At 41.4% G+C, this 26,830-nt stretch overlaps 1 protein-coding gene across 1 annotated transcript in view; it reads left to right on the top strand.

Moving 5' to 3' along the window:
- The window catches only part of LOC125457085 (protein YIPF5-like), a 47,554-nt gene that overhangs the window by 12,745 nt on the left and 7,979 nt on the right, over nt 1–26,830 (top strand). The window contains exons 4-5 of the mRNA XM_059647480.1: nt 13,028–13,173; nt 22,021–22,202. Coding sequence (XP_059503463.1) covers nt 13,028–13,173; nt 22,021–22,202 — 328 coding nt within the window. The remainder of the gene's footprint in view (nt 1–13,027; nt 13,174–22,020; nt 22,203–26,830) is intronic.

Below are 26,830 nucleotides of genomic sequence, written 5' to 3'. Positions count from 1 at the left end.
GGATGATTCTTGTAAAATTCCTCTGGATCATTCCAAGGGCAGTGCATTCTTCCTTAGAGTTAGGGCCCAAAATTACTCACAATACTCCAAATGTGGTCAGACCAGAGCTTTATAGAGCCTCAGCAGTACGTTGATAGCCCTCTTGAAATGACCCTTTCATTTACTTTCCTAAATGCCAACTGAATTTGCATGTTAACCTTAAGAGAGTCTTCAACTAGACTTTTTGTTCCCTTTGTGTTTCAGGTTTCTGAAGCCTTTCTCCATTTAGAAAATAGTCTACACCTCTATTCCTACTAATATGCATAACCTCATACTTTCCCACATTGAATTCCATCTGCCATTTCTTTGTTCATTATTATAGCCTGTCCTGGTCCCTTTGTAGTCTCCCTGCTTCCTCAACACTATTTATCCCTATGTATCTTTGTGTCTTCTGCAAACTTAGCAACAATGCCCTTAGTTCCTTTTTCCAGATCATTAATGTATAAAGTGAATGGCTGTGGTTCTGACACTGACCTCTGTGGAACTCCACAAATCACCAGCTTTCATCCTGAAAAAGACCCTTTTATCCACACTCTCTGCTTTCTGCCAGTCAGCCAATCCTCTATCCAACCAGTACCTGGTCCCCAGGATCATGGGTTCTTATTAACCTGTTTCCAGTGCAGCACCTTGTCAAAGGACTTTTGGAATTTGAAATAGATAATATCTACTGGCTCTCCTTTTTTCAACTTGCTTGTTACCTCATCACGATTTCTCAGGCATGACCTCCCTTGGCAAAGTTGTGATGACTCAGCCCTATTTTATCACGCACTTGCAAGTACTGCACAATCTCATCCTTGATTATGAACTCTAAAACTTTAAAACCTTACCACTCTTGCAATCTTCTTTTATATATTAGTAGCTAACTCTCAAATTGGAGACCTGTGACCAGTGGTGTTCCACAGGGATCTGTGCTGGGACCACTGTTGTTTGTGATATATGTAAATGATCTGGAGGAAGGTGTAGGTGGTCTGATCAGCAAGTTTGCTGATGACACTAAGATTGGTGGAGTAGCTGATAGTGAAGGGGACTGTCAGAAATTATAGCAGAACATAGATAGACTGGAGAGTTGGGCAGATAAATGGCAGATGGAGTTCAATCCGGGCAAATGCGAGGTGATGCATTTTGGAAGATCAAATTCAAGGGGGAACTATACAGTAAATGGAAAAGTCCCAGGGAAAATTGGTGAACAGAGGGATCTGGGTGTTCAGGTCCATTGTTCCCTGAAGGTGACGACGCAGGTCAATAGGGTGGTCAAGAAGGCATATGGCATGCTTTCCTTCATTGGGCGGGGTATTGAGTACAAGAGTTGGCAGGTCATGTTGCAGTTGTATAGGACTTTGGTTCGGCCACTTTTGGAGTACTGTGTACAGTTCTGGTTGCCACATTACCAAAAGGATGTGGATGCTTTGGAGAGGTGCAGAGGAGGTTCACCAGAATGTTGCCTGGTATGGAGGGTGCTAGCTATGGAGAGAGGTTGAATAGATTAGGATTATTTTCATTAGAAAGACGGAGATTGAGACGGGACCTGATTAAGGTCTACAAAATCATGAGGGGTATAGACAGGATGCATAGCAAAAAGCTTTTTCCCAGAGGGGGGGACTCAATTACTAGGGGTCATGAGTTCAAAGTGAGAGGAGGAAAGTTTAAGGGAGATATGTGTGGAAAGGTCTTTACACAAAGGGTGGTGGGTGCCTGGAAGGCGTTGCCAGCGGAGGTGGTAGACGCAGACACGTTAGCGTCTTTTAAGATATATTTGGACAGGTACATGGATGGGCAGGGAGCAAATGGACACAGACCGTTAGAAAATAGATGACAGGTTAGACAGAGGATCTTGATCCGCGCTGGCTTGGAGGGCCGAAGGGCCTGTTCCTGTGCTGTAGGTTTCTTTGTTTCTTTGTTTGTTTGTAGCTAACTTACTGTCATAGTTCATCCTCTCGTTGCACCTCCACCCCACCCTCCCAATGCTTTTTAATTATCCCCTGCTGGTTTTTAGAGACGTCCCAATCCTTTGGCTTCCATCTATTCTTCACCACATTGTATGCTTTTACTTTGCTTTAATGCTGTCCTTTACTTCCCATGTCAGACATGATTGCCTTGTCTGCCCCATAGGATGTTTCTTCTTCATTGGGATGAATTTCCGCTGTGTCTCCAAAATTACTCCCAGAAACTCCTACCATTGCTGGTCCACCATCTTCCCTGCTAGACTTCCCCCCCAGTCAACTCTGGCCAGCTCCTCCCTCATGTCTTCGTAGTTACTGTTACTCAATTGTAATACCATTACATCTGATACCAACTTCTCCCTCTCAAACTACAGGGTGGATTCTGTCATATTAATGTTACTGCTCCCCGGGGGTCTCTTCACATTCAGCTCACTCATCAAGACTGCCTCGTTACACTTCCAAATCTAGGACTGCCAGTTTCCGGGTGGGCTATACCACAAGCTGCTCCAAAACAGTCTTGTAGACATTCTATAAATTGCTTTCCTTGAGATCGAATACCACGCTGATTTTCCCAGCCTACCTTCATATTGAAGTCTCCCATGATTATTGTAATAGTGCCTTTCTTACATGCCTTTTATAATTCCTGGTTTATTTTCTTCCTCACTTCCTGGCTACTGCTAGGAGGTTTGTACACAATTCCTATCAGTCTTTTCTCCTTTGCAGTTCCTCAACTGTGCCCACACAGACTCGGCACCTTCTGTCTCCGTATTACTTCTTGTTATTGATTTTATTTCATTTCTTACTAACAAGGTCCACTCTGCCCATCTGCCTATCCTTTCAATGGGACATGTATCCTCAGATATTTAGTTCCCAGCCCTGATCCCCTTGCAGCCATGCTTCTGTGATACCCACAACATCGCGCCCACCAATTTCAATCTGTACTACAAGATCATTTACCTTGTTTCGTATTTTGCCGCGTTTAAGTACTACACCTTCAATCCGGCACTGACTGCTCCCCTTCTCATAGTTGTCCCCATATCTGTTGTGCCTGGAGTTAGATCCCTGACCCTTTTCATCTTCTCAGTCCTATTACTTGTTCTGGACGCATTAATAAGCTTAGCTGAGCCTGCCCCCTTTAAATATTTCCCCAATTTTCTGTATAACTGAACCTACCCACCACCCCTGACCATCCCCCACCATTTAGGTTAAAGCCCTATCCACAGCCCAAATTATGTGATTTGTCAGAACTCTGGTCCGAGCATGGTTCAGGCGGAGCCTGTCCCATGAATTCAAATTAATTTCTTTAACACCTATCTTTGACCCATGTATTTACCTCTTTAATCTTATTGACCCTATGCTGATTAGTTTATGGCTCAGGTAGTAACCCAGAGATTATTAACTTATTGGTTCTGCTTTTTAATTTAGTCCCTAGCTGCTGATATTGCCTCAGCAGAACATCTTTCTTCTTTTTGCCTATATCATTGGTACCTATGTGGACAACAACAATTGGAGCTTTCCCCTCCCATTCCAAGTTCCTCTGCAATTCAGCTGACATATCCTGAACCCAGGTATTGGGCAGGCAACACAGCCTTCAGGATTCTTGATCCTGACCAGCGAGAACAGTGTTTATTTCTCCTGACACTAGTATCCTACTAGTTTCTCATTTCTTCCTCCTCTTCAATGGTTCTCTGTACCGCAGTGCTATGATCAGTTTGCTTATCCTCTCTATAGCCCTCGCTCTCACCCACACAGAAAGCAAAAACTTCAAACCTGTTAGACAAGTTCAAAGACTAAGGCTTCTTCAGCACAACCCCCTGGATCCCCCTGCCTGCCTCGTTCGTAGCCAGACCCTCCTGTCCAGTGCCACTGACTGAATTCGAGGTAGTTAATTTAAGGGGTGTGGCTGCCTCCTGAAACATAGTATCCAGGTAACTCTCCACCTCCCTGATGTGTTCCAGTGTTTGAAGCTCATACTCCAACTCATTGTCCCTGAGCCAGAGTTCTTCAAGCAACTAATATTTGATACTGATATGGTCATGATGAACCACAATGGGGTCCACCAGCTCCCACATCATTTAATTTACTCTCAGTTTCTGACAGTTTTGATCACCTGCATAGACTTGTTTTTCAGTCTGTCAACACTCCACTCACACCATTTGTACGATCTTTTGATCTCTCTGCCTATAAATTCTGTGCCTATATGTTTCTCTTCACTTTGCCTGATGAAGGGGCACTGTTAGAAAGCTTGTGATTTCAAATAAACTTGTTGGACTATATAATATGGTATCTTGTGACTTCTGACTATTGATCCTAAATCTCTGCACTAGATCTTTCCTCTGGGTGGAGGGAATGTTATGAAATATGCAACTTGGAAAAACTGCAAAAGCCTCACTAATTTATAAGTGCAAAGAGGTTTGTGAAATGTGACATTTTTATTTGACCCTGGAAGGTTGTAACAGTATAAACATTGAGTGCTATTTTGATCTTGATTGCCACAGTCAATGAAGGCCTGAAAGTGCTAGAGGACTGCCTGCTGACATCCTTCTTCTTCCCTGTAGTAAGGTTAAGTTTGTCTTCCTGTGAGTGAACATTAACAAGTTTTACTAAACTTAACTTTTTACAAAGCAGAGTAAAGAGGACATCTTTCTGAAACTTTGCAAAGGTAGTTATCTAAGATTATAAAGAGATCTTGATCAGTTGGGTCAATGGGCTGAGGAGTGGCAGATGGAGTTTAATTTAGATAAATGTGAAGTATTGCATTTTGGTAAATAATGGTAGAGGCCCTAGGTCATGTTGTAGAACAGACAGGCTGACGGGTTCTGGCACATAATTCTTTAAAATTTGCATCACAAGTAGACAAGATGGTCAAGAAGGCATTTAGCATGCTTCCCTTCTTTACTTGGACCTTTGAGCATAAAAATTGGGAAGTCATGTTGAGGTTATACAGAACATTGGTGAGGCCACTTCTGGACTACTGAGTGCAGTTCTGGTTGCCCTGTTATGGGAAAGATATTATTAATTTGGAGAGGCTTCAGAAAAGAGTTACCAGGATGTTGCTGGGAATGGAGGGCTTGAGTTATAAGGATAGCCTGGGACCTTTTCTATGGGAGCGTAGAAGGTTGAGAGGTGATGTTATAGAGGTTTATTAAATCATGACGGGCATAGTTAAGGTGAATAGCAATGGTTTTTTTTCATTGGGAAGGGGAGTTCAGATTTGGGGGGCATATTTCTACGGTGAGGGGTGTAAGTTTTGGGAAGGATATGAGGGGCAACTTTTTTACACAGAGTGTGATTTGTGTGTGGAATGAACTGCCTGAGGAGGTGGTGGATACAGGTATAGTTACAATGTTTAAAAGACATTTGGATAAGTACATGAGTCGGAAAGGTTTGGAAGCTATGGGCCAAGTGCAGACAATGGGGCTAGTTTAGTTCGGGAAACTTGGTCGGCATGTACTAATTGGACTAAAGGGTCTGTTTCCATGCTGTGTTCCTCTATGACTCAGCTCCAGTCATGTGTGATCTGACACCATTATCTCATTGCTCTTTTTTCACATGTTCAGTGGTTACTTTTAAAGTAAAGATACAGTTAATTTCCTCTATCTCTCTCTATCACCCTATCCTGCTGCAGCTAGCACAATTCTTCCTGATCTGATGTCTTCCTCCACTCCTCATGTAGACTAAAGAGAGCCCCCAGCAATATGGGCATGGCCCAATTTTGCCCTTACCTTGGCTCACTTTGATTAGGTGCACCAAAAGGCATCCATTGCTTTTTTTAGATGAAGTCCTTAGGCAATTTCCATAATGAATTTTGATGAATTCTGGATAATATGACTCATGCTTTGACTGTGTCAATTTTGAGGTGTTTCATGGAGTGTTTCTCTCCCTGAGCCATGACAACTCCTGTCACATAATTCTCTGCTACTCACCTCACTAGATATGCATTTGGTCTTCATGGTGCAGCTCGTGCACTGTGTTGCAATCAACAGAGGAGGAGGTACTCAGCAGCATCGGGACTTTCTATCACTGAAACTGTGGGTGCCATGCTCAAGCCCCAGCTGCTCACCACTTTAAACTCTACAAGCCTTGAAACTGCCCTTTGAAAGTTGCTGTGACATCACTGACAGATGCTGGTTGGCACCCTGGTTCATAGACAAGGGCTTGGAGATCATGGTGGATGGAAGGAGGATTGTTCACTTTTTCCAAGACCACCAGAGGAGACTGCAGCACAGGCACTTCCAACAGGTCTAAAGTTACTAAGTGGGTCAGTGATGTTCATGATCTGAAGAAACATAAAGCAATATTCTCTACAATGGTAAGTGCCTTCTCTCTGCTAGCTCACACTCTCTCCAAATCTGCCTCTGTGTCCACCCCCCATCAAGGCTCATGGTCTACCAATCTCTCTGCTCCATGCAGTATCTTCCCTCGATTGCCCCAGACACCAGATTACTAATCTTCCCTGCCTTCTGAGCTTCCTAGTAAGTCACTCACCATGATACCTCACCATGCATCCTGCAACTCATCTCCACTAACATCTTTCCCACGTACTTTCATCTTATTCAGCCCCTTCCATCATCTCATTGTAAGAGACAACCATTAACAATAGGGCTGAAAGAACCAAGATGGGTGGTAGAGTGGCCAACATTCAGATCTTTACCTTGAGCTTGTGGGAGAAAATCATGACTGTTCATGTCAATACTTCTTGACGACCAAATAAAATTCATTGAGAACTGCTGCTCTGATCTCCCAAGACAACTCCAGTGAATGTTTTCTTAACAAGCTCAAGCTTCCATCCTTCTGGCACAACTCATTCCCTCTGTTGTCTTCCACAGCATCTTCACAGCCTCTGCATGCAAGGGGCCAGTCCCTCCAGCCATCAGCTCCTCCTCTATCTCTGGGGTTGAAGTTACAGATTCCTCAGATGTTGCATTAGCAACGTTATCTCTTGTCACAACCACCAGCTCAGTATTGACACCTCAGCTAGATTACAGACAGGCACACATTCTGGTAAGTACGTCATTGCTGCCACATTTCTGTGGCTGGCTGAAGAAGATACACCCCAGGACAACATCACTCAGAGGACTGTCAGAGACCAGTCACCTGCTCAGTCAGAGAGGACCCCTTGGTGTTGACTATTAACAACTTCTGCAAATACCCACACAGGAGCCATTTGTTGGTGGCATCTGGTAAACTGGATCAGATGTTGGAGAAATCCACCCACACCTCTAATACTGTGCTGTGTTATGTCAAAGGGATAGCAAACCAATCTAAATCAGCCTTGCTATCCCTGGATACACAGCACAGTAAAATTAAAATATTCAATGACCCTCAAAAATGCACAGTGTGGAGCTGGAGGAACACAGCAGGCCTGGCAGCGTCAGAGGAGCAGGAAAGTTGAAAATTTTCTGAAGAAGCGTTGTGACCCAAAACATTAGCTTCCCTGCTCCTCTGATGCTGCCTGGCCTGCTGTGTTCATTCAGCTCCACACTGAGTTGTCTCTGGCTCCAGCATCGGCAATTCTTGCTATCTCTAATTGTTCTTTAGCAATCTTTATGAATAACAGATATCACACGCCAAGTTTATAGCTTAAACAGAAATTAACAAATTATTATTAATACAGTTACGGTAACAAAGCAAAACTAAAATGCAAGGCAAACTAATTAAAGTCTATACGTTAAATCCAATCTTCTTTGATTGTTATCCAAGCACACATGTAGAAACAGTTAATCGATAAATTAGAAGAGGAAATAAAAGAGTTGAAAAGCATTGTGTCTTTACAGAATCTTTGATCTCTGTTTTGTATGGAAGGTACATTGGATTGGATCTTGCTTGAATTCCAAAGTTACCCATCAAGTCTAACAACTTCCAACCGGCTCTGAGGAAATTCACTTATCTCTTACAGCCTGGGATTCTTTTCTCAGAAAATTCCTCTGATCCTTAAACTGGATATAAAACCAGAGAGCCTAAGACTTCGCTGCTAGTTTCCAGGAGATTCTCAAAGCCACAAACCTTTCGGTTTGATTTGATTTGATTTGATATGATTTATTATTGTCAATGTACTTTGGCAGTGAAAAATAGTGTTTCAGGTGCTATCCAGGCAAATCATACCTTACATAAGTATACCAGGGTAATAAAACAAAATGTAGAATGTAGTATGACAGCTACAGAGAAGGTGCAGAGAAAGGTCGACTCTAACTTATGAGAGGTCAATTCATAAGTCTGATAACAAGAAGGAAGAAGCTGTTCTTGAATCTGCTTGTAGTGTTGCAAAACGTTTGTATCTTCTGCCCAATGGAAGATGTTGTGAGAGAGTATAACCGGTGTGGGAAGGTAAATTGATTATGTTGGCTGCCTTCCCGAGACAGTGGGAAGTGTAAATAGAGTCAATATAGGGAAGGCTGGATTTCATTTTGGATAGGGCCGTTTTCACAATTCTGTGTAATTTCTTGTTGTCTTGGGTAGAGCAGTTGCCATACCACCCTGTGTTGCATCCAGATGGGAAGCTTTTCATGGTGCATCTGTAAAAATTGGTAGGACTCATTGTGAACATGCCAAATTTACATAGCCATAGAGTTATAGAATAATACAGCATGGAAACTGTCCCTTCAGCCCAAACTGATCCATGCTGACCATGGTGCCCACTCAGCTAATTCCAATTGCTCACATTTGGTCCATATCCCTCTAATTCCTTCCAATCCAAGTACCAATCCAAATGATTTTTTTAAATGTTGCTCTTGTACCTGCCTCAACCACTTTCTCTGGCAGTCCATTCCATATACTCACCACTCTTTGTATGAAGTAGTTGCCCCTCAGGTCCTTCTTAAATCTTTCTCCTCTCACCTTAAACATATGCCCTCTCGTTAGGTACTTATACTCCTAGATGCCTCTGTGCAGGACCTTGTCAAAGGCCTTACTGAAGTCCATATAGACAACATCCACTGCCCTACCCTCATCTATGCTCTTGGTTGCCTCTTAAAAGAACTGTAAAAGATTTGTCAAACATGTCTTCCCATACACAAATCCATGTTGACTGCCCCTAATCAGACCTTGACTATCCAAACTTCGGTCAACCCTGTCCCTCAGTTTCCTCTCCAATAACTTAATGACCACTGATATCAGGCTCACTGGACTGTAGTTCCATGACTTGTCTTTGCTACCCTTCTAAAACAATGGAAGAACATTAGCCACCATCCAGTCGTGGAGAACTTCACCAGTGGCTAAAGATGAAGAAAAAATCTCTGCAAGAGCCTCTGCAATTTATTCCCTAGCCTCCCACAATGTCCGAGGATGGACTGGATCAGGCCTTAGCCTACTGGGAAGTAGAGGCATTGGTGTACTTCTCTGGTTTCTCTTTCCTTTTTGACATTCTCTACGATTGACTGGCCACCTCTTGGTGGCCTCCTCTTACTTGACCAATTTAACATGCAACCAGCTGACAGCCCTTGTCCGTAAAAGAATCTGGAGTCAAAATACCTGCAGTGTTCTTAGAACAATAGAAAACTTGCAATGTCTTTCCAGGCCAGTTCCCATGTGCAAAAATTAGTTTGTTTGACTCTCTCTTAAAAAAAACGCCACCGTTAAAGTTCAATTTTTGATTCGCAGCTTCAACTCACAGTTTGAAACCAAAATACAAAAAAAAAACAAAACAGCAAAATCTCAACAGCTGGGTCTAGCATACATATGGCTGTCTGTCTCTGTGGGCAGATTGACAGCTGGAAAGCCCAGCAGAACGCCCATGGCTGTTGGTCATGCAAACAGATCTGCACTCCATTGTTTTAACCATTGATGCTCAGCAATGGCAAGGTGTTAGGCTAATGAGGGGCCTCAAACTTTACTCCAGATGTCCCTTTTTGTCAAGGAGACAGGATAGTGCCACTGGGCTCAGAGGTGGAGTAGTAAGCGGGTGGAGGCATCCCCAACAACACCTATCAAGGCATTCCAGAGTGATCAGCCCCTCCACCCTGCCTGCAAACCTCAGTATCGTGCAAGCTGAAATGGAAGAGAGCGAGCCAGCATCTGCGCAAGACAATGTCAGCGTAACCACAAATGCCCCTGGAGTCATGTGCCCAAATCTGCAAGACTGAGTGTCTCCGCTTTAAAGCAGAGCACCCTCACGCCAGCTGTGGATCCCAGAAGTGCACTTAGCTTTAGTTAGGGCCAAAGAGGAAGAAAGTTTTCTGAGGGCACTTATTTAGCAATGGTAATGCTTCAGCGTAAATAGAATCTGATGCCTGTAAACATCTGGGTACTTAAAATCATCACAAGCATGCAGCTTATGTTAATTCATGTTAAATTAGCTTCTGCCTGTTAATTTTAAATGTGAGCTAGATAATTTTTTGTTAGCAAAAGTATTAAGTGATATGGGTCAAAGGAATTAGATCAGCCAAGATCTCATTGAATAGTGGATCAGGAGGACTGAGGGGTTCAATGGTGTAGTCCTGTTCCAATGATCTTATGATAAGCAATCAGCCCTATAATCAAAAGTCTGGTTGATAATTTCCAGCACAATTTTCAACTCTTTCTCAAAATCTAAATATGTAAATGTGAAGAATCCATTTTAGCCACTTGGAAGTTCATTAGCATATTTAATATAACGGAAAAAAGTGCACTTTCAATGTATAGACATGTTAAATCAACACAACAATTTGATCTAGAATCAAACCACAAAAGAGCAGATTGAACCATTGAACCAATTTGTTTTATGTCTTTAACTAATTACTGACACCTAATCCTAAATCAAATTAATTCTAAATAGATGGCATAAGCAAATTACTTTACAAATCATAGTCATAGGTCTATATTTTAAATTCTACAGCAGGTGCTGACTCAAACATAACCCTTCATTTTGTAGAAGCTTTGTTCAACTATCTTTAATAAATCATATTTCATGGGTTTCTATGATATATCTTCCCAGCGAATGATACAGGGAAAAAGGCATTATTTTGTAACTTGCTTTTCATGAATAGTAAATTTGGCCTTAATAGGAATTTCATGAGTAATTCCTTTATCTATGTAAGATGCCTTCACATATATTTTAAATCAAGTCAAGCAACTGGCAGATCTATTATCACAGCTATTGTCTTCATACGATGACAGCAATAGCTACCTAAAATAAGAAAAAAAACATGGAATGCCATTTTAAGTATATTTAAGCTTATGATGAGACGTAATTAGTTATTTACTCGAGTGATAGCGTGAGTATTATTCCATTTTTGTTTTCTTGTAGGGATGCTCTGCTGTGCATTTAAAATTGATTTGAGACTGAACATATTTAATTGGTACTTCATTTACTTTTGTAACAACTTGCACATTTGCAAGCAAAAATTCTTTTTGAGTTTAAGTTTAAAGTAAGGTTTAAATGTGCAAGCAAATTTTCATGGCTGACGAATTCCCTTATATATCACTAAAACTATATGTGATTTGCTGTCTTTGACAGGAATGCCAGCATCTCCAAATCAAGGACAGAAATTGACAAGCTGGCTTATTTGGAATCTCAGATAACAATTGTGTAGTGCATTTTTAAAGGGGTTGTTAAAGCTTTCCTTCAGCATGGGAGAATTAGGGCTGAGGAGTTTATTATTATGGCATATGCCTGATCACCATATTCTAGTGCAAGCGTGTACATGTTTTTACATTGTATGACCGATTTGTAGCAATGTTAACTTTGATCAGAAGTTTGAGGCTATGCCGAGGTGTGACCTCTCAATCCAGGCTGCAAGTTGACCATTGACAGAGGTGCTGACTTTCAGATGAAGAGGTAGACAGAAATCCCCATCTACATGTTTTCATAGATTTTTAAAATTAAATTGTCAAGAGGTGAGGAGTGTTGCTAGCTATGCGAGCATTTATTGTGCATACCTAATTGCCCTAAGCAGATGGTCATTTTCCTCTTGAACCTCTACAGTCCTTAGTGTGTAGGCACAACCACATTGTTGTTAGGAAGGAATTATTATTTCAGATGATGAGACAGTTTTCTTCGCAGCCTGACAAAAGTTCTTCCTGTGGCCAAGACCATCTGAGCAAGAATTAATTGGTAGGTCACTTAACTAACGGGCATTTGTAGGATTTGTTTAAATTCACTTGTGGGACACAGAACATTGTGGTGGTGACCTTCTCAAGGACAACCTGGGGTAGGCAATAAATGCTGGCCCAGCCAGCAGTGTCCACATCCCATAAGTGAATTCAAAACGAAGAATCATGAAGACTAAAATTTCAAACAATTACCAACATTGCTTTGTTATTTTGAATTAAAAATTATGATTAGAGCAAATAGGACTAGATTAATTTATGATATCTGGTTGGCATGGGTAAGCTGGACCGAAGGGTCTGTTTCTGTACTGTACTACTCTATGAATCAAACAGCCAAATTACATCTTCTGCATCTTGTGCATTCTCATATTTCAGTGAAGTATTACTCTCGACCATCAGGCGGAGCTCATGTACCTTGTTAGTCAATGTGCATTTAAATTTCCATTTGTTAACAATGGCAATGAAATATAAACTGTAATAACGATATTGAAAAATAAAGATAGCAGATACTCTGGACAAATTGGACCATTTGCTAGGAAGACTTGTAATTTTCATGGAAACTTGGATTGAATAGTGGAACTTGATGCCTAGTGCACAGTAGAAATCCAAAAATCCTCTAGATAATAAAAAGTAAACTTAACATTTCTAACCAAATAAATTTATATCCCTGCAGGTCTGGCAACATCTGTGAAGAGAAAATCAGAGTTAATGTTTTGGGTCTGATGACCCTTCCTCAGAACCAGAAACATTAACTCTCATTTTCTCTTCACAGATGCTGCCAGATCTGCTGAGCTTTTCCGGAAACTTCCGTTTTTGTTTCTGGTTCTTTTGGTTTGTAAATCTATATCCCTGTCTTTTGAGATAATAACTATTTGTAAACAAACTGTTGATTGCTAAATTACAGCCATTGTCTGAAGAATGATAGCCAGCCATGAAGAGTTTTAGAAAGCCTCAGAAACGATACAGCTGGAGATTCACATCTTGTTATGTGGAATCCTAAAACAAACTTGTTTCGTTCACAGAAATTGGAATCAACTTTGACCACATCTGGCAGAAAACCTTAACAGTTCTGAATCCAATGAAACCAGCAGATGGCAGCATCATGAACGAGGCTGATCTGGCAGGACCAATAGTTTTTTGTTTGGCATTTGGAGCCACATTGTTGTTGGTGCGTTGAAATGTCACTGCAAAGAACTTGACAGGACAAGTCATTTACTTATGTATGGCATTCTGCTTGCTTGGTATTTAACATTTTTTAAGATATCATCAGTTGCTTCATTATGATAATCATCAGAATTGCTGTTCTTTTATGACTGTTGAAATGTCGTTGTGTGCCTCTGGCTGTTTGTTATCAAACAGCAACTAGTTTGTTGCTCACATTATTTGGATAGCAAAAGAAATTATTTTTTTCTTCTTATGAGGCACACATAAAATCACCTCTGAGATTATTGTTGGCATGTATACACAGTTATCATTTCCTTTCATCATTTTGAAACACCTACGGAGTAGAAATATTAAATAATTATTTTATTTCAGTTTTTGCATGGAGTCTAACATTGTGGGCATGATGATAGATTAAAAAAGTGAGCTTTTTAGATAGATAGTATAGATAATTGATAAACTAATTAAACTTAGAGGATAAATCCCCTGGCCCAGATGGATTGCACCCACACATATTAAAAAGAAGTTAGGAAAGAAACAGAGGAGATACTATTACATATCTATAAAAATTAATTAGAAAAGGGAATATTGCTAGTGGCTTGATACAAAGCTAATGTGATTCTTATGTTTAAAAAGGGAGATAAAACAAGCCAAAGGAACAAAGATCAATTAATTTAGTATTAGAAGTAGGAAAGACAATGAATCCCTACTCAATTAAAAAAAAACAGAGAAGCTAAAAATATAGTAAAGTGTATTGAACACAAATTTCAAAAGGGAAGATTTATGCTTAACCAATTATATTGACCTTTTTTTAAAGAAATAACAAAGTATAACAAGGCTAATAATAATATATCTGGCTTTGCAAAAATCCTTTGATAAGCTCCTCCACAGTCAACTTATGATTAAAGTCAAAATGTGTGGAGTCAAGGGGTGGGTAGCAGAATAGAAAGCAAGCTAGATACAAAACTGCAAATGCAGCATGAGAGTTAAAGGTACTCATAGTGACAAAATGGCAGAGAGTGATGCTCCTAAAGGCCCTCTGCTGGCCTCTAGTTGCACAAATGATTGTACTAGGGAATCAGAAGAATAATTTTAAAATTTTCAGACAACTTCAAGTTTTGGGTTTTGGTTAATGGAGAGGAAGCCTGTGAAAAAATAGAGTTAAGAAACACTAATAAACTTGCAGAATTGGCATGAAAATCAAGCTCCACTTCTCCACAAACATTCTGGTTGTCTACCATTTTCATGCACCCTGGAAAACATCTTTGTCAGAGATAACAAAGTGTGAAACTGGATGAACACAGCAGGCCAAGCAGCATTTCAGGAGTACAAAAGCTGACGTTTCGGGCTTAGGCCTCTGATGAAGGGTCTCGGCCCGAAACGTCAGCTTTTGTGCTCCTGAGATGCTGCTTGGCCTGCTGTGTTTATCCAGCTCCACACTTTGTTATCTTGGATTCTCCAGCATCAGCAGTTCCCATTATCTCTGATCACAACATCTTTGTCTCTGGCTTGCCGCAGTGCTCCAGCAAAGCTCAGCACAAACCGGAAGAACAACACCTTATTTTCCATTTGGGGACCTTGCAGCCTTCCAGACCCAGTATTGAATTCAATAATTTCAGGGCGTGAGCGCCTTCTCCCATTTCCTTACTCCAAACCCCACACAACCAAGCCTTGTCATCACACGGGCTGCCACCACAACCAACTCATTGTCAGCCACTAACTGACCCCATTAGCAGCTATTCCTTCTCCCAGGCTGACTTTTACCCACTCCTGTGCCCAGCTGTTTTTGCCTCTCTGTGCGCTCCATCTCCACCTACCGTTTACTCTTTCCGCTTCCCCCCAACCCCTTCTCTAGCATAAATATCAACATTTTCTGGGGTGCAGTCAGTTCTGAAATAGGGTGACTGGACCCAAAACATTAACTCTGCTTTGTCTCCAAAGAAGCTGCTGGGCCTGCTGATTTTTAACTAGCAAATTCTAGTTTTCTTTTAGATTCTAAACAAGTGCCTTCAATAAACTAAAAAAAACTTGCTTATTAAGAACAAACATATTCTTTAAACAACGCGCAAAAAACAAAATTATGAACTAACTAATATCCAGTTTAAACTATAGCTCTTTAATCATAAACCAGCACAAATTCAAGAATTAACAGGATGAGATGGCACAGCTCTGCAGATCCCACCCAGTTTTTCTCAATGTTTCTACCCCAGACATTGGAGTAATGGTGACCCTGATGGTACAGTCCTCCAGAAGGACAATCTTCTCTTCTTTAGGCATAGCAGTGAGAACTTCATCAAGGTCAGAACAGAAGTTATCTTTACATCCTCAAATGGGTCAAGGATTGGGCAAAAGTGCTGATGACTATGGCATATTGATTTTGGGCAGCACAGTGGCTCAGTGGTTAGCACTTCTGCCTCACAGCTCCCAGGGACCCAGGTTCAATTTCACCCTCCGGTGACAGTCTGTGTGGAGTTTGCACATTCTTCTTGTGTCTGCGTGGGTTTCCTTCGGGTGCTCCGGTTTCCTCCCACAGTCCAAAGATATACAGGTTAGGTGGATTGGCTATGTTAAATTGCCCATAGTGTCTAGGGTGGGAAATGCAGGCATAGGGTGTGGGTGGGTCTGGAGGGGATGTTCTTCAGAGGATTAGTGTGGACTCAATGGGCTGAATAGCCTGCTGCCACACTGTAGGGATTCTTTCATTCTATTATTTCAACTCTACTGTAGGTGAAGAGCCATGATCCTTTCATTTGTACAACTGTGGAGGTTTGGCAGTGCATCAAGATCCCATTCCAAATGACAAAACCATTGATATGAGGGTTAATGTCAGTCTTTCTCATTTGAAGAGGTGTATCCTGTGTTTGTCCCTTCAGCCAGCCCTCCCCAGGAAGGTAGGCCTCACTGAGGGCAACAATTTGCAGTGTTGCTAGTTCGCATAATATGATAGCAACCCTGCTTTCTGGGTGGTCACTCCTGAGATTATCCTTGAGTGTTCTCGCCCACAAGTTGCAAAATACTGCATTCTTCTTTTTGTTGGCCACAAAGATGGTGATCCCACTGGTGTAGTTTCCCAGCAGGAGAGTGTGAAACAGTCTGTTCTCGGCACACTATTCATGAGTCTTTTCCAGTTTGCAGTGCGATAAGATTAACTTGAAGAAGATTGCGCAGCCAGATACAGCTGACCAAAGATTTCAAGACCAAAAATAAAATTGGGAGATGCATAATTTTAACTGTTAAGACCATGATCACAGAAGGTTATTTTAAAAACATTCAGGGAGTGTGATGTCTATGATTACGGAAGGTGGGAAAGTATCCAATGTGACGGTGAAGAGCAAAGGGATGGGGCTTAACAGGGAAGGCAAGGAAGAATGAACATGTCCAAGAACATCCTCAATCATAGGCGGTTGTTACCTGGATTAACAGGTTGAGCCTGTGACTCACTGTGAAGCATGACTTGCGTTGCCTCCCATCCTCATTTGATTTCCAAATGTCCAATTCAAATGAAAAATACTGCCACCATAGCTGGAATTGGCAGAATAAGTGGCTTTGTCTGTTTGAGGGAGTTAGTTCCACTTATGAGCATTGTAACAGGGACAATTACATCAATCAAGCACTTTCACAGTAAAGGTTGACGACATCTGTTGTCGCAAAATTCATCATGCGAATGGCATACAGAAATAAACCATGTCAAATAAGAATTCTGGTCAAAAGCAATCTCGACTGTGTCATTAGAGATAATGGGAACTGCAGATGCTGGAGAATCCGAGATAACAAAATGTGAAGCTGGATGAACACAGCAGGCCAAGCAGCATCTCAGGAGCACAAAAGCTGACGTTTCAGGCCTAGACCCTTCATCAGAGAGGGGGATGGGGTGAGGTTTCTGGAATAAATAGGGAGAGAGGGGGAGGCGGACTGAAGATGGAGAGAAAAGAAGATAGGTGGAGAGGAGAGTATAGGTGGGGAGGTAGGGAGGGGATAGGCCAGTCCAGGGAAGACGGACAGATCAAGGAGGTGGGATGAGGTTAGTAGGTAGGAAATGGAGGTGCGGCTTGATGTGGGAGGAATGGATGGGGGAGAGGATGAACAGGTTAGGGAGGCAGAGACAGGCTGGGCTGGTTTTGGGATGCAGTGGGGGGAGGGGATGAACTGGGCTGGTTTTGGGATGCAGTGGGGGAAGGGGAGATTTTGAAGCTGGTGAAGTCCACATTGATACCATTGGGCTGCAGGGTTCCCAAGTAGAATATGAGTTGCTGTTCCTGCAACCTTCAGGTGGCATCATTATGGCACTGCAGGAGGCCCATGATGGACATGTCATCTGAAGAATGGGAGGGGGGAGTTGAAATGGTTCACAACTGGGAGGTGCAGTTGTTTATTGTGATCTGAGCGTAGGTGTTCTGCAAAGCGGTCCCCAAGCCTCCGCTTGGTTTCCCCAATGTAGAGGAAGCCACACCAGGTACAATGGATACAGTATACCACATTGGCAGATGTGCAGGTGAACCTCTGCTTAATACGGAAAGTCATCTTGGGGCCTGGGATAGGGGTGAGGGAGGAGCTGTGGTGGCAAGTGTAGCACTTCCTGCGGTTGCAGGGGAAGGTGCCGGGTGTGGTGGGGTTGGAGGGCAGTGTGGAGCAAACAAGGGAGTCACGGAGGGAGCGGAGGCTTGGGGACCGCTTTGCAGAACACCTCCGCTCGGTTCGCAACAAACAACTGCACCTCCCAGTCGCGAACCATTTTAACACCCCCTCCCATTCCTCAGATGACATGTCCATCATGGGCCTCCTGCAGTGCCACAAGGATGCCACCCGAAGGTTGCAGGAACAGCAACTCATTTTCCGCTTGGGAACCCTGCAGCCCAATGGTATCAATGTGGACTTCACCAGCTTCAAAATCTCCCCTTCCCCCACTGCATCCCAAAACCAGACCAGTTTGTCCCCTCCCCCCACTGCATCCCAAGACCAGTCCAGCCTGTCTCTGCCTCCCTAACCTGTTTTTCCTCTCACCCATCCCTTCCTCCCACCTCAAGCTGCACCTCCATTTCCTACCTACTAACCTCATCCCACCTCCTTGACCTGTCCGTCTTCCCTGGACTGACCTATCCCCTCCCTACCTCCCCACTTATACTCTCCTCTCCACCTACCTTCTTTTCTCTCCATCTTCGGTCCGCCTCCCCCTCTCTCCCTATTTATTCCAGAACCCTCTCCCCATCCCCCTCTCTGATGAAGGATCTAGGCCCGAAACATCAGCTTTAGTGCTCCTGAGATGCTGCTTGGCCTGCTGTGTTCATCCAGCTTCACACTTTGTTATCTCGACTGTGCCATTGATCATTACAAATGAATCTAAGTAATCATTGTGAAGCAGAGGTAATGTTAGGTGAGCTATAAAGTGTCAGCTATGTTTCATAATTCACAAGCATATCTCAAGGTCTCACAGGAGCTGTTTTTATCATACCTTCGTCTGTCATATTTTCACGTAATTCTCTTCCCCTTCCAGGCTTATATGGATTGTGGGTTATATGGCGGGGGGGGGGCGGGGGGGCGGGTGGGAGGTTGCAGGGTGTGGTTTGGGGTGAGGATAGTGAAGTTATTATTCCAACCACATTCCATCTCCTATGGTTTGGATTGTGAAACATACTTCAGAATAAAATCTACTATGTAGTTCCATGTAGAGGCATCTCATTGCCCTTCTTGTTGGAGACGTCCATGTTCCAGTGTATGGATGGTGATTGAAAAATGTTATTTGTCTGACTGCTGACTGATGACAATACTGCGAAGCTGCTTTTTTTCCGATATTACCCATCTCGTGTCTTTGAAACGGTCACCTATTGCCATCTCTGTATCCACTGCATGAAGAGTTGGCATAGAAATTGTTGAGGAAAATGTATGTCTAGAAGGCCAGGACCAACAGCAACCTCTAACAGATGTGGACCAACCTTCAAATGCAGGGTTTATTGCAAAAAGTTCTATCGGATGCAGAGTAAGTGAAGCAGGCCTACAGACTTTTATCTTCTATGGAATATCCTCTGATGACTGAGGGACAGTGCCTCCTCTGAATGACGATATCCTGTAGCAACCAGGGCAAAACTGTGTGGAACATTCCAGGTGCAGAATGCTGTCGTAGTCATAAAGTCAGGCCTGGAGGCCAAGCTTACATTTCACGCAACAACTTTTCCAACTGGAACTACTGAATCAGTAAATATTGAGAACAAGAATCAGCAGTGCAACCCACATGAGTACTCCATTGAGGAATCTTCAGATAGCAAAGCAGCTTTGCTGAACAAATCGATACAGCAGATTTGGCTTTTTCCAGATGATACAAGCTCTCAAGAAAAACAGTTCAATTATTTGGGTGAAATATTCCCCAATGAGTAATGAGAAAAATGCTGAGAAAAAGTGGTAAGAGTAGAAAATTTGTAATCTTGATGCCAAGAAAAAATTCCCATTGTGCCCTTAATCTTTAAAGGGTGACATCAGTATCTCACTATTCACTGATCAGTGTACTTAAGTATAAACATTTATATCTCATCATTGGTCAAAATTATTTCATTTCAATGTTATTGCCAATTCTCATCTTGTTCCCTGAGAAACTGGATGGTGCAAACGTCAGAACAGATGAAAATTATTTGGATATTTTAAGATCTTTTCTGGTTTATCCTTTGCTTTCAAACCTTTCTTTGATCTTTACCCAGATGAATAATTTATGCTTATTATGAAGACAACTGAAGATGTGTTGTTCCCTATTAAGTATCAGAAATGGGTTACCTATTATTTAGTATTTTCAGACTTCTAATTCTGAACTCATTAAATAAACACAGGCTACCATTTGATTTGCAATTACTTTAAGCTTTGTTTACTGGACTCTCAAAGCCAGATTTTTCTCTACCAATCCTGCATCTCAAATTATGGTTTTATAAGAATCCTGTTATTTCTTGTGTACCATCAACAAAACTAGCCTTTAATTGCATTATTAATTTATTTAACTGATTGAATTGAAATTCCCTCAGCTACTATGACGGGATTTGGATATACATCTCCAGCATTTTAACTGAGAATGTGGGTTACTATTCCAATATCAATGCCATTTTACAACTATCCCCCTTGTCCAACTATCATATTTCAATTAGAAGTAGTGTTCAAAATTTAATTTTTGTGGTATCATTTACAGTCTTTTACACCATTTTGATCCCTTCATCCCCTCTCCTCATTTGAAGGATGAAACAATTAAATTATTCCAGACTGTCCTCATTTCTTAGACTTCTGCCAGTATTATGGCTCTTTCTATATAACATCTGTTATTGAAATTCTACCTTTGTGCTCGCAAGGCTCAAGGATCATTCTGATTATTGTATTACACAATCGATACACGATTTACACAACTTATTCAAACGATGTGTACATTATAATCAACTATATTCAAGCTGTCCAGAATTTGTTTTGTTCCTTATTAAAACTAACAACTGTGGCTGCTGGAGGCCTGAAACAAACAAAACAGAAATTGCTAGAGGAACTCAGCAAGTTTGGCAGCACCTGCTAAAAAAGAGTTGAAGTTTTGAGATAACACAGTGTGAACCTGGAGGAGCACAATGGGCCAGGTAGCATCAGAGGAGCAGGAAAGTTGTCGTTTCGGCCCCATTTCTGAAGAAGGGTCCTGCTCATCTGATGATGTTTGGCCTGCTGTGCTCCTCCAGCTCTACACAGTGTTATCTCTGACTCCAGCATCGGCAGTTCTTGCTATCACTGAAATTTTGAGTTTAGGGACTCTTTTCTGGGTGAAGAAAAGCAGTTTCTGTTCCTTCCCCCACCGCATCCCTAAACCAGCCCAGTTCATCCCCTCCCCCCACCGCACCACACAACCAGCCCAGCTCTTCCCCTCCACCCACTGCATCCCAAAACCAGTCCAACCTGTCTCTGCCTCCCTAACCTGTTCTTCCTCTCACCCATCCCTTCCTCCCACCCCAAGCCGCACCCCCATCTACCTACTAACCTCATCCCACCTCCTTGACCTGTCCGTCTTCCCTGGACTGACCTATCCCCTCCCTACCTCCCCACCTATACTCTCTCCACCTATCTTCTTTTCTCTCCATCTTCGGTCCGCCTCCCCCTCTCTCCCTATTTATTCCAGAACCCTCACCCCATCCCGCTCTCTGATGAAGGGTCTAGGCCCGAAACGTCAGCTTTTGTGCTCCTGAGATGCTGCTTGGCCTGCTGTGTTCATCCAGCCTCACATTTTATTATCTTCAATTTCTGTTTTTATTTGTTTTGTTTATTGCTATTTAGAAACCATTATCATGGTCTGAAATGAACTGTGAAAAAATTGTGGCTGCAGGTGCTATAGTAACTTTCAAATGAAAATTTGGGAACATAATTGGAAATTACATCAGCTTTTGGATCTGACTTTGGATCAGAATTTTGTAGGTTGCATGGGTCTTGTGATAGCAGCCCTACTCTGGACTGGAAGAACTGGCTCAAGTCCCACTTGATCCAAATGTGTGTCATAATATGCACTTTCTAACCATAAATATATTGGGACCACTCATGCAATACTTTAATCCCTACTAATTCTCTGTATGTACTTAAAGCTTTTATTATAGGTTATTGTAGCCATTGCTTCATTGAATTGTTTTCTATATTTAGCAAAGAGTGAATTGTTTTCTATCAGTTTAGCCAGGATGCAAAAGAGCAATTTGCTTATTTCCTGCATTGTTCAATTTTTTTGGAAGCTTTTACAAGTGTAAATTTCAAATTGTTTCTTTTAATTACATTTCAGTTTGATGTTAACACTCTATTTCCACAGATTAGCAGAAAATAAATCTAAATTATTTTGATGAATAGCTTATTATAGCTTTTTTTATTACAGGCTGGTAAAGTACAATTTGGCTATGTTTACGGAATAAGTATTTTGGGCTGTTTGGCAATTCATACTCTGCTGAACCTGATGAGTATTACGGGCGTCTCATATGGCTGTGTGACCAGTGTGCTGGGATACTGTCTCCTTCCAATGATCATTCTTTCTGGCTGCGCAATATTCTTTTCACTCCAGTAAGTATCTAATTTGTAATCAAGAGTATAAATCTGGATTGATTTGTGCACTATTGATTTTGTAAAACTAAGCATTTTTGTCTGAATTTGAACTAGCTTTTGAAATCAACATTAAAATGGCTGAAGTTTTCCCACAATGGCACAAGGTGTGCTTTTGTCTAACTTTGGGATTTTATGCACAAAGTAATAAACAAAATGTCCATGGTGCTCTAAATTGCAATTATCTAAACATGATTCAATATTGGAGCATTGGCCAACAGAATAGCAGAAAGTAGCAGAATGGAAGTTGTAGGAACAAAAACAAAACCATTTGGAAAAATTCAGTAGGTCTGGCAGCATCTATGAAGAGAAATCACAGTTCATGTTTTGGTTCTAGTGACCCTTCCTCAGAACAGGAAGTGTTCTGAGGACCAGTCACTGGACCTGAAACTTGAACGCTGATTTCTCTCCATAAATGTTGCCAGACCTGTTGAGTTTTTCCAATAATTTCTGTTCTGTTTCTAATTTCTAGCATCCACAGTTATTTTGTTTTTTCTTTATTTAGAAGTTGTAGGATTATTTTGGAAGTCAATGATCTGAGAGGTGGAATGAAGAATGAAGGTGGATAGATAGAGCCAAGATGCAGATCAGCAAGAGCCTAATTAAGTAGTGGAACATCTTGAGGAGCTAAATGACCTTCTCCTGTTCTTGCGAAAGAAGTCTATCTTTTATGTCAAAATTAACTTTACTGTTTTCCACAAGTATCAGTTAAACCTGCCATTAATTATTACGTTTAGAGAACATTTTCCTTAGAAACTAATACTGCTCAACATATTTAATTTTATTTTTTCTATCAATACTACTATCACTAATTCTAGAATGTCATTCCCAATATTTTTATCTAGATTCTCAGTTGGTATTAGAATTATTAGGATGTTGTAGGTTACAGAGAGACATAGATAAGCTGCAGAGCTGGGCGAGAGGGGGCAAATGGAGTTTAATGCAGACAAGTGTGAGGTGATGCACTTTTGTAGGAGTAACCAGAAGGCAAAGTACTGGGCTAATGGTAGGATTCTTGGTAGTGTAGATGAGCAGAGAGATCTCGGTGTCCATGTACACAGATCCCTGAAAGTTGCCACCCAGGTTGACAGGGCTGTTAAGAAGGCATACAGTGTTTTAGCTTTTATTAATAGAGGGATCGAGTTCCAGAACCAAGAGGTTATGGTGAAGCTGTACAAAGCTCTGGTGCGGCCGCACTTGGAGTATTGTGTACAGTTCTGGTCACCGCATTATAAGAAGGATGTGGAAGCTTTGGAAAGGGTGCAGAGGAGATTTACTAGGATGTTGCCTGGTATGGAGGGAAGGTCTTACGAGGAAAGGCTGAGGGACTTGAGGCTGTTTTCATTAGAGAAAAGAAGGTTGAGAAGTGACTTAATTGAAACATGTAAAATAATCAGAGGGTTAGATAAGGTGGATAGGGAGAGACTTTTTCCTAGGATGGTGACGGCGAGCACGAGAGGGCATAGCTTTAAATTGAGGGGTGAAAGATATAGGACAAATGTCAGAGGTAGTTTCTTTACTCAGAGAGTAGTAAGGGAATGGAACGCTTTGCCTGCAACGGTAGTAGATTCGCCAACTTTAAGTACATTTAAGTCGTCATTGGACAAGCACATGGATGTACATGGAATAGTGTAGGTTAGATGGGCTTCAGATTAGTATGACAGGTCAGCACAACATCGAGGGCCGAAGGGCCTGTACTGTGCAGTACTGTTCTATGTTCTATGTAACAGGCAGTTTAATTACATTTATTGGAGCCTAGCACTAGAGTACCAAGTGTTCCAAGTGGTGTACTCTCTTTTCCTCTAAAATAATGTAATCACTAACTCTTCTGTCTTGCTGCAATGAAATGGAAACAAAAACATGCCTTTATCTGTCCTACAGTTATGTATTCTGGTCTGTGGAAAATGTTGGATTTGAAAATATTTAACTGCTCCTGATTTTCTGTATTGCCGGTGGACTATTTTGTCCAAAATATTCAGTGTCAAGGGGGAAACCCTGTTGAGTGATTTCCACAGGATTTTGTTTAATATTTGGAACATGTACTGTTAAAACAATCAGAACAAATGTAGAGTACCCTACAAATGATTCTACCAAATTATCAACCCATTAACAAACTGATTGTCATGTAACTAACTGTACTGTACTGAATGCTACAGTTCCACGAGTTATAAAATGAATATGTTTTTCTACAATATAATTTAAACAAAATGTAGAACAACTCCACAAAAAATGCAACATAAAATGCCAAGAAATATAAAATAAACATTGCCTTGGTTGGTTATAAATTTGGATTAAGTAATCCATTCAATTACTTGACTATTAGAGAACAGTACATGTTATACCGATACATAATATAGTTGACTTTATCACGTAGTATCTGTAAAAGATAGGCAAGTAGCAGGCTTCTGTTTCTAATTAAGCCCAAAGTTGCTTATAGCTGAATTGTACCTGTCCTTTATGTTTGCATTTTGTGATGTGCAGCTGAGAACAATATCTTACCTCAACTTCATGTACCTATAGTAATACCTCAAATCAATGAACCGTTGCTTAAGGACTGAAAGAGACCATTTGGCCTATCTGTCTGTTATAGCTTTTTTGCAGAATATATGCGTATCCAGTTTTCCTTTGTAGGATAACATGATATCTACTTTAAATATTCCCTGTGGTAAAACATTCTATGTTCCAACAATCACTTCTGTGCAGATGATCATCTCCGCTCTTGTAGCACCAATTATAAATTGATAACCCCTCAGATCTCAGCCAGAGAAATAGATTTTTCTCATCTATTCTCTGCAAAAAATAAACTCTCATTTTAACATTTTGTATAATTCTAATTGCAGAAACAGATAAAATCAGTTTTAAGAGGTCAGTTTTAACCTCATCTTCTTATTTGAGTTGTATTTTCCATCTTTATAACTGTCCCAGCCAAAGAACCCAATGGTCAAAAATGAAAGTTATACTGAATGTGGTATCAATTAGCAGTTAAAAGAATGTGATCAGAGATAATGGGAACTGCAGATGCTGGAGAATCCAAAATAACAAACTCTGAAGCTGGGTGAACACAGCAGGCTAAGCAACATTTCAGGAGCACAAAAGCTGACGTTTCAGGCTCTCTGATGAAGGGTCTAGGCCCAGAACATCAGCTTTTGTGCTCCTGAGATGCAGCTTGGCCTGATGTGTTCCTCCAGCTTCACAGTTTGTTATCAGCAGTTAAAAGAATAGTTATTTTTCTATGAATTTCACATCACTTGCATGTTTTCCACAAAATTCAGCTTGCATAGCAAGCTCACACTGTCAATAAGATAAAACATTTTCTTATATATGTTTTATGCTTGGATTTGGACTAGAATAAATAAAACAACAATCCATTTCTGCTTTAAAATTGTCTTGTAGAAAGTTGTGGCACCGTGGCTCAGTGGGTAGCACTTCTGCCTGACAGTGCTAGGGACCCAAGTTTGATTCCACCCTTGGGCGACTGTCTACATGGAGTTTGCACATTCTCCCTGTGCCTGTGTGTGTTTCCTCTGGGTGTTCTGATTTCCTCCCACAGTCCAACAATGTGCAGGCTGGGTGGATTGGCCATGCTAAATTGCCTGTAGTGTTCAGGGACGTATAGATTTGGTGTGTTATTGGGGGTGGGTCTGGGTGGGATGCTCTGAAGGCCAGTGTGGACTTGTTGGGCCAAAGGGCCTGTTTCCACCCTGTAGGGATTCTATGATTCTATCAGAACAAACATTACTAGAAAGTGGAAATACAGTGGAAATATTTTAAGCAATCTCCTGTACCATGTGCTGTAGATCTCTTCAAACTGTTGGAAAATCCATGCTGCAATATAAATAGATCAAGATTGTTAATTTATACAATATATTACAGTACGGAACATGCCCTTCAGTCCACCAAACCTGTGCCAATTCCTGACCCTTATTTAAACCTACTACTTATTGCCCAAGTGCAGTTTCTATCCCTCTGTTTGCCTCCCATTCACATGTCTATGAAGATTCGCCTCAAACTTTGCCAACATGCCTGCTTCCAACATCTCTGCTGGCAGTGAATTCCAGGCACCCACTGCCCTCTTGTGAAAAATTTTCCTGGCACTTCTCCCATAAACTTTCCCCCTCTTACCTTGAACCTGTGCTGTCTTGTAAGTGGCTTATCCACCCTGGGAGAAAGCTTGTTTTACAAGTGATTAATTGAGGAAATGCAGTAATTAATTCCTATTACTTGAAAACTTCATTTCTTGAGCTGAAATAACAAGGATCATTTGAGGTCAAAATCACTGCATCAGAAGCCTGGAATTCCCTCTGTAATGACATTGAGGGCCGACCTACAATGGACTGAAGTGGCTCAAGAAGACCACCGACTACTACCTTCTCAAAGGTAACTAGGGATAGACAATAAAAGCAGACCAGGCTAGCGATGCCTGCATAAAATGAATAAATTTTAAAAAGGTCTGTTGATGTACTTCAGTGAATAGATTTAAGATACTTTTTAGGCCTCAGCTGAAGTATTGTGTATGGTTCTGGGCACCACATGATATGGACAGTATGAATACATTGGAGAGATTATAGAATTAATTTAGAACAAAGGAT

The sequence above is a fragment of the Stegostoma tigrinum genome, chromosome 1 (genome assembly GCF_030684315.1).
Source record: "Stegostoma tigrinum isolate sSteTig4 chromosome 1, sSteTig4.hap1, whole genome shotgun sequence".
Classification (NCBI taxonomy): domain Eukaryota; kingdom Metazoa; phylum Chordata; class Chondrichthyes; order Orectolobiformes; family Stegostomatidae; genus Stegostoma; species Stegostoma tigrinum.
The sequence above is the reverse complement of the archived record's forward strand: the minus strand, read 5'-3'. Positions and strand labels throughout refer to the sequence as shown.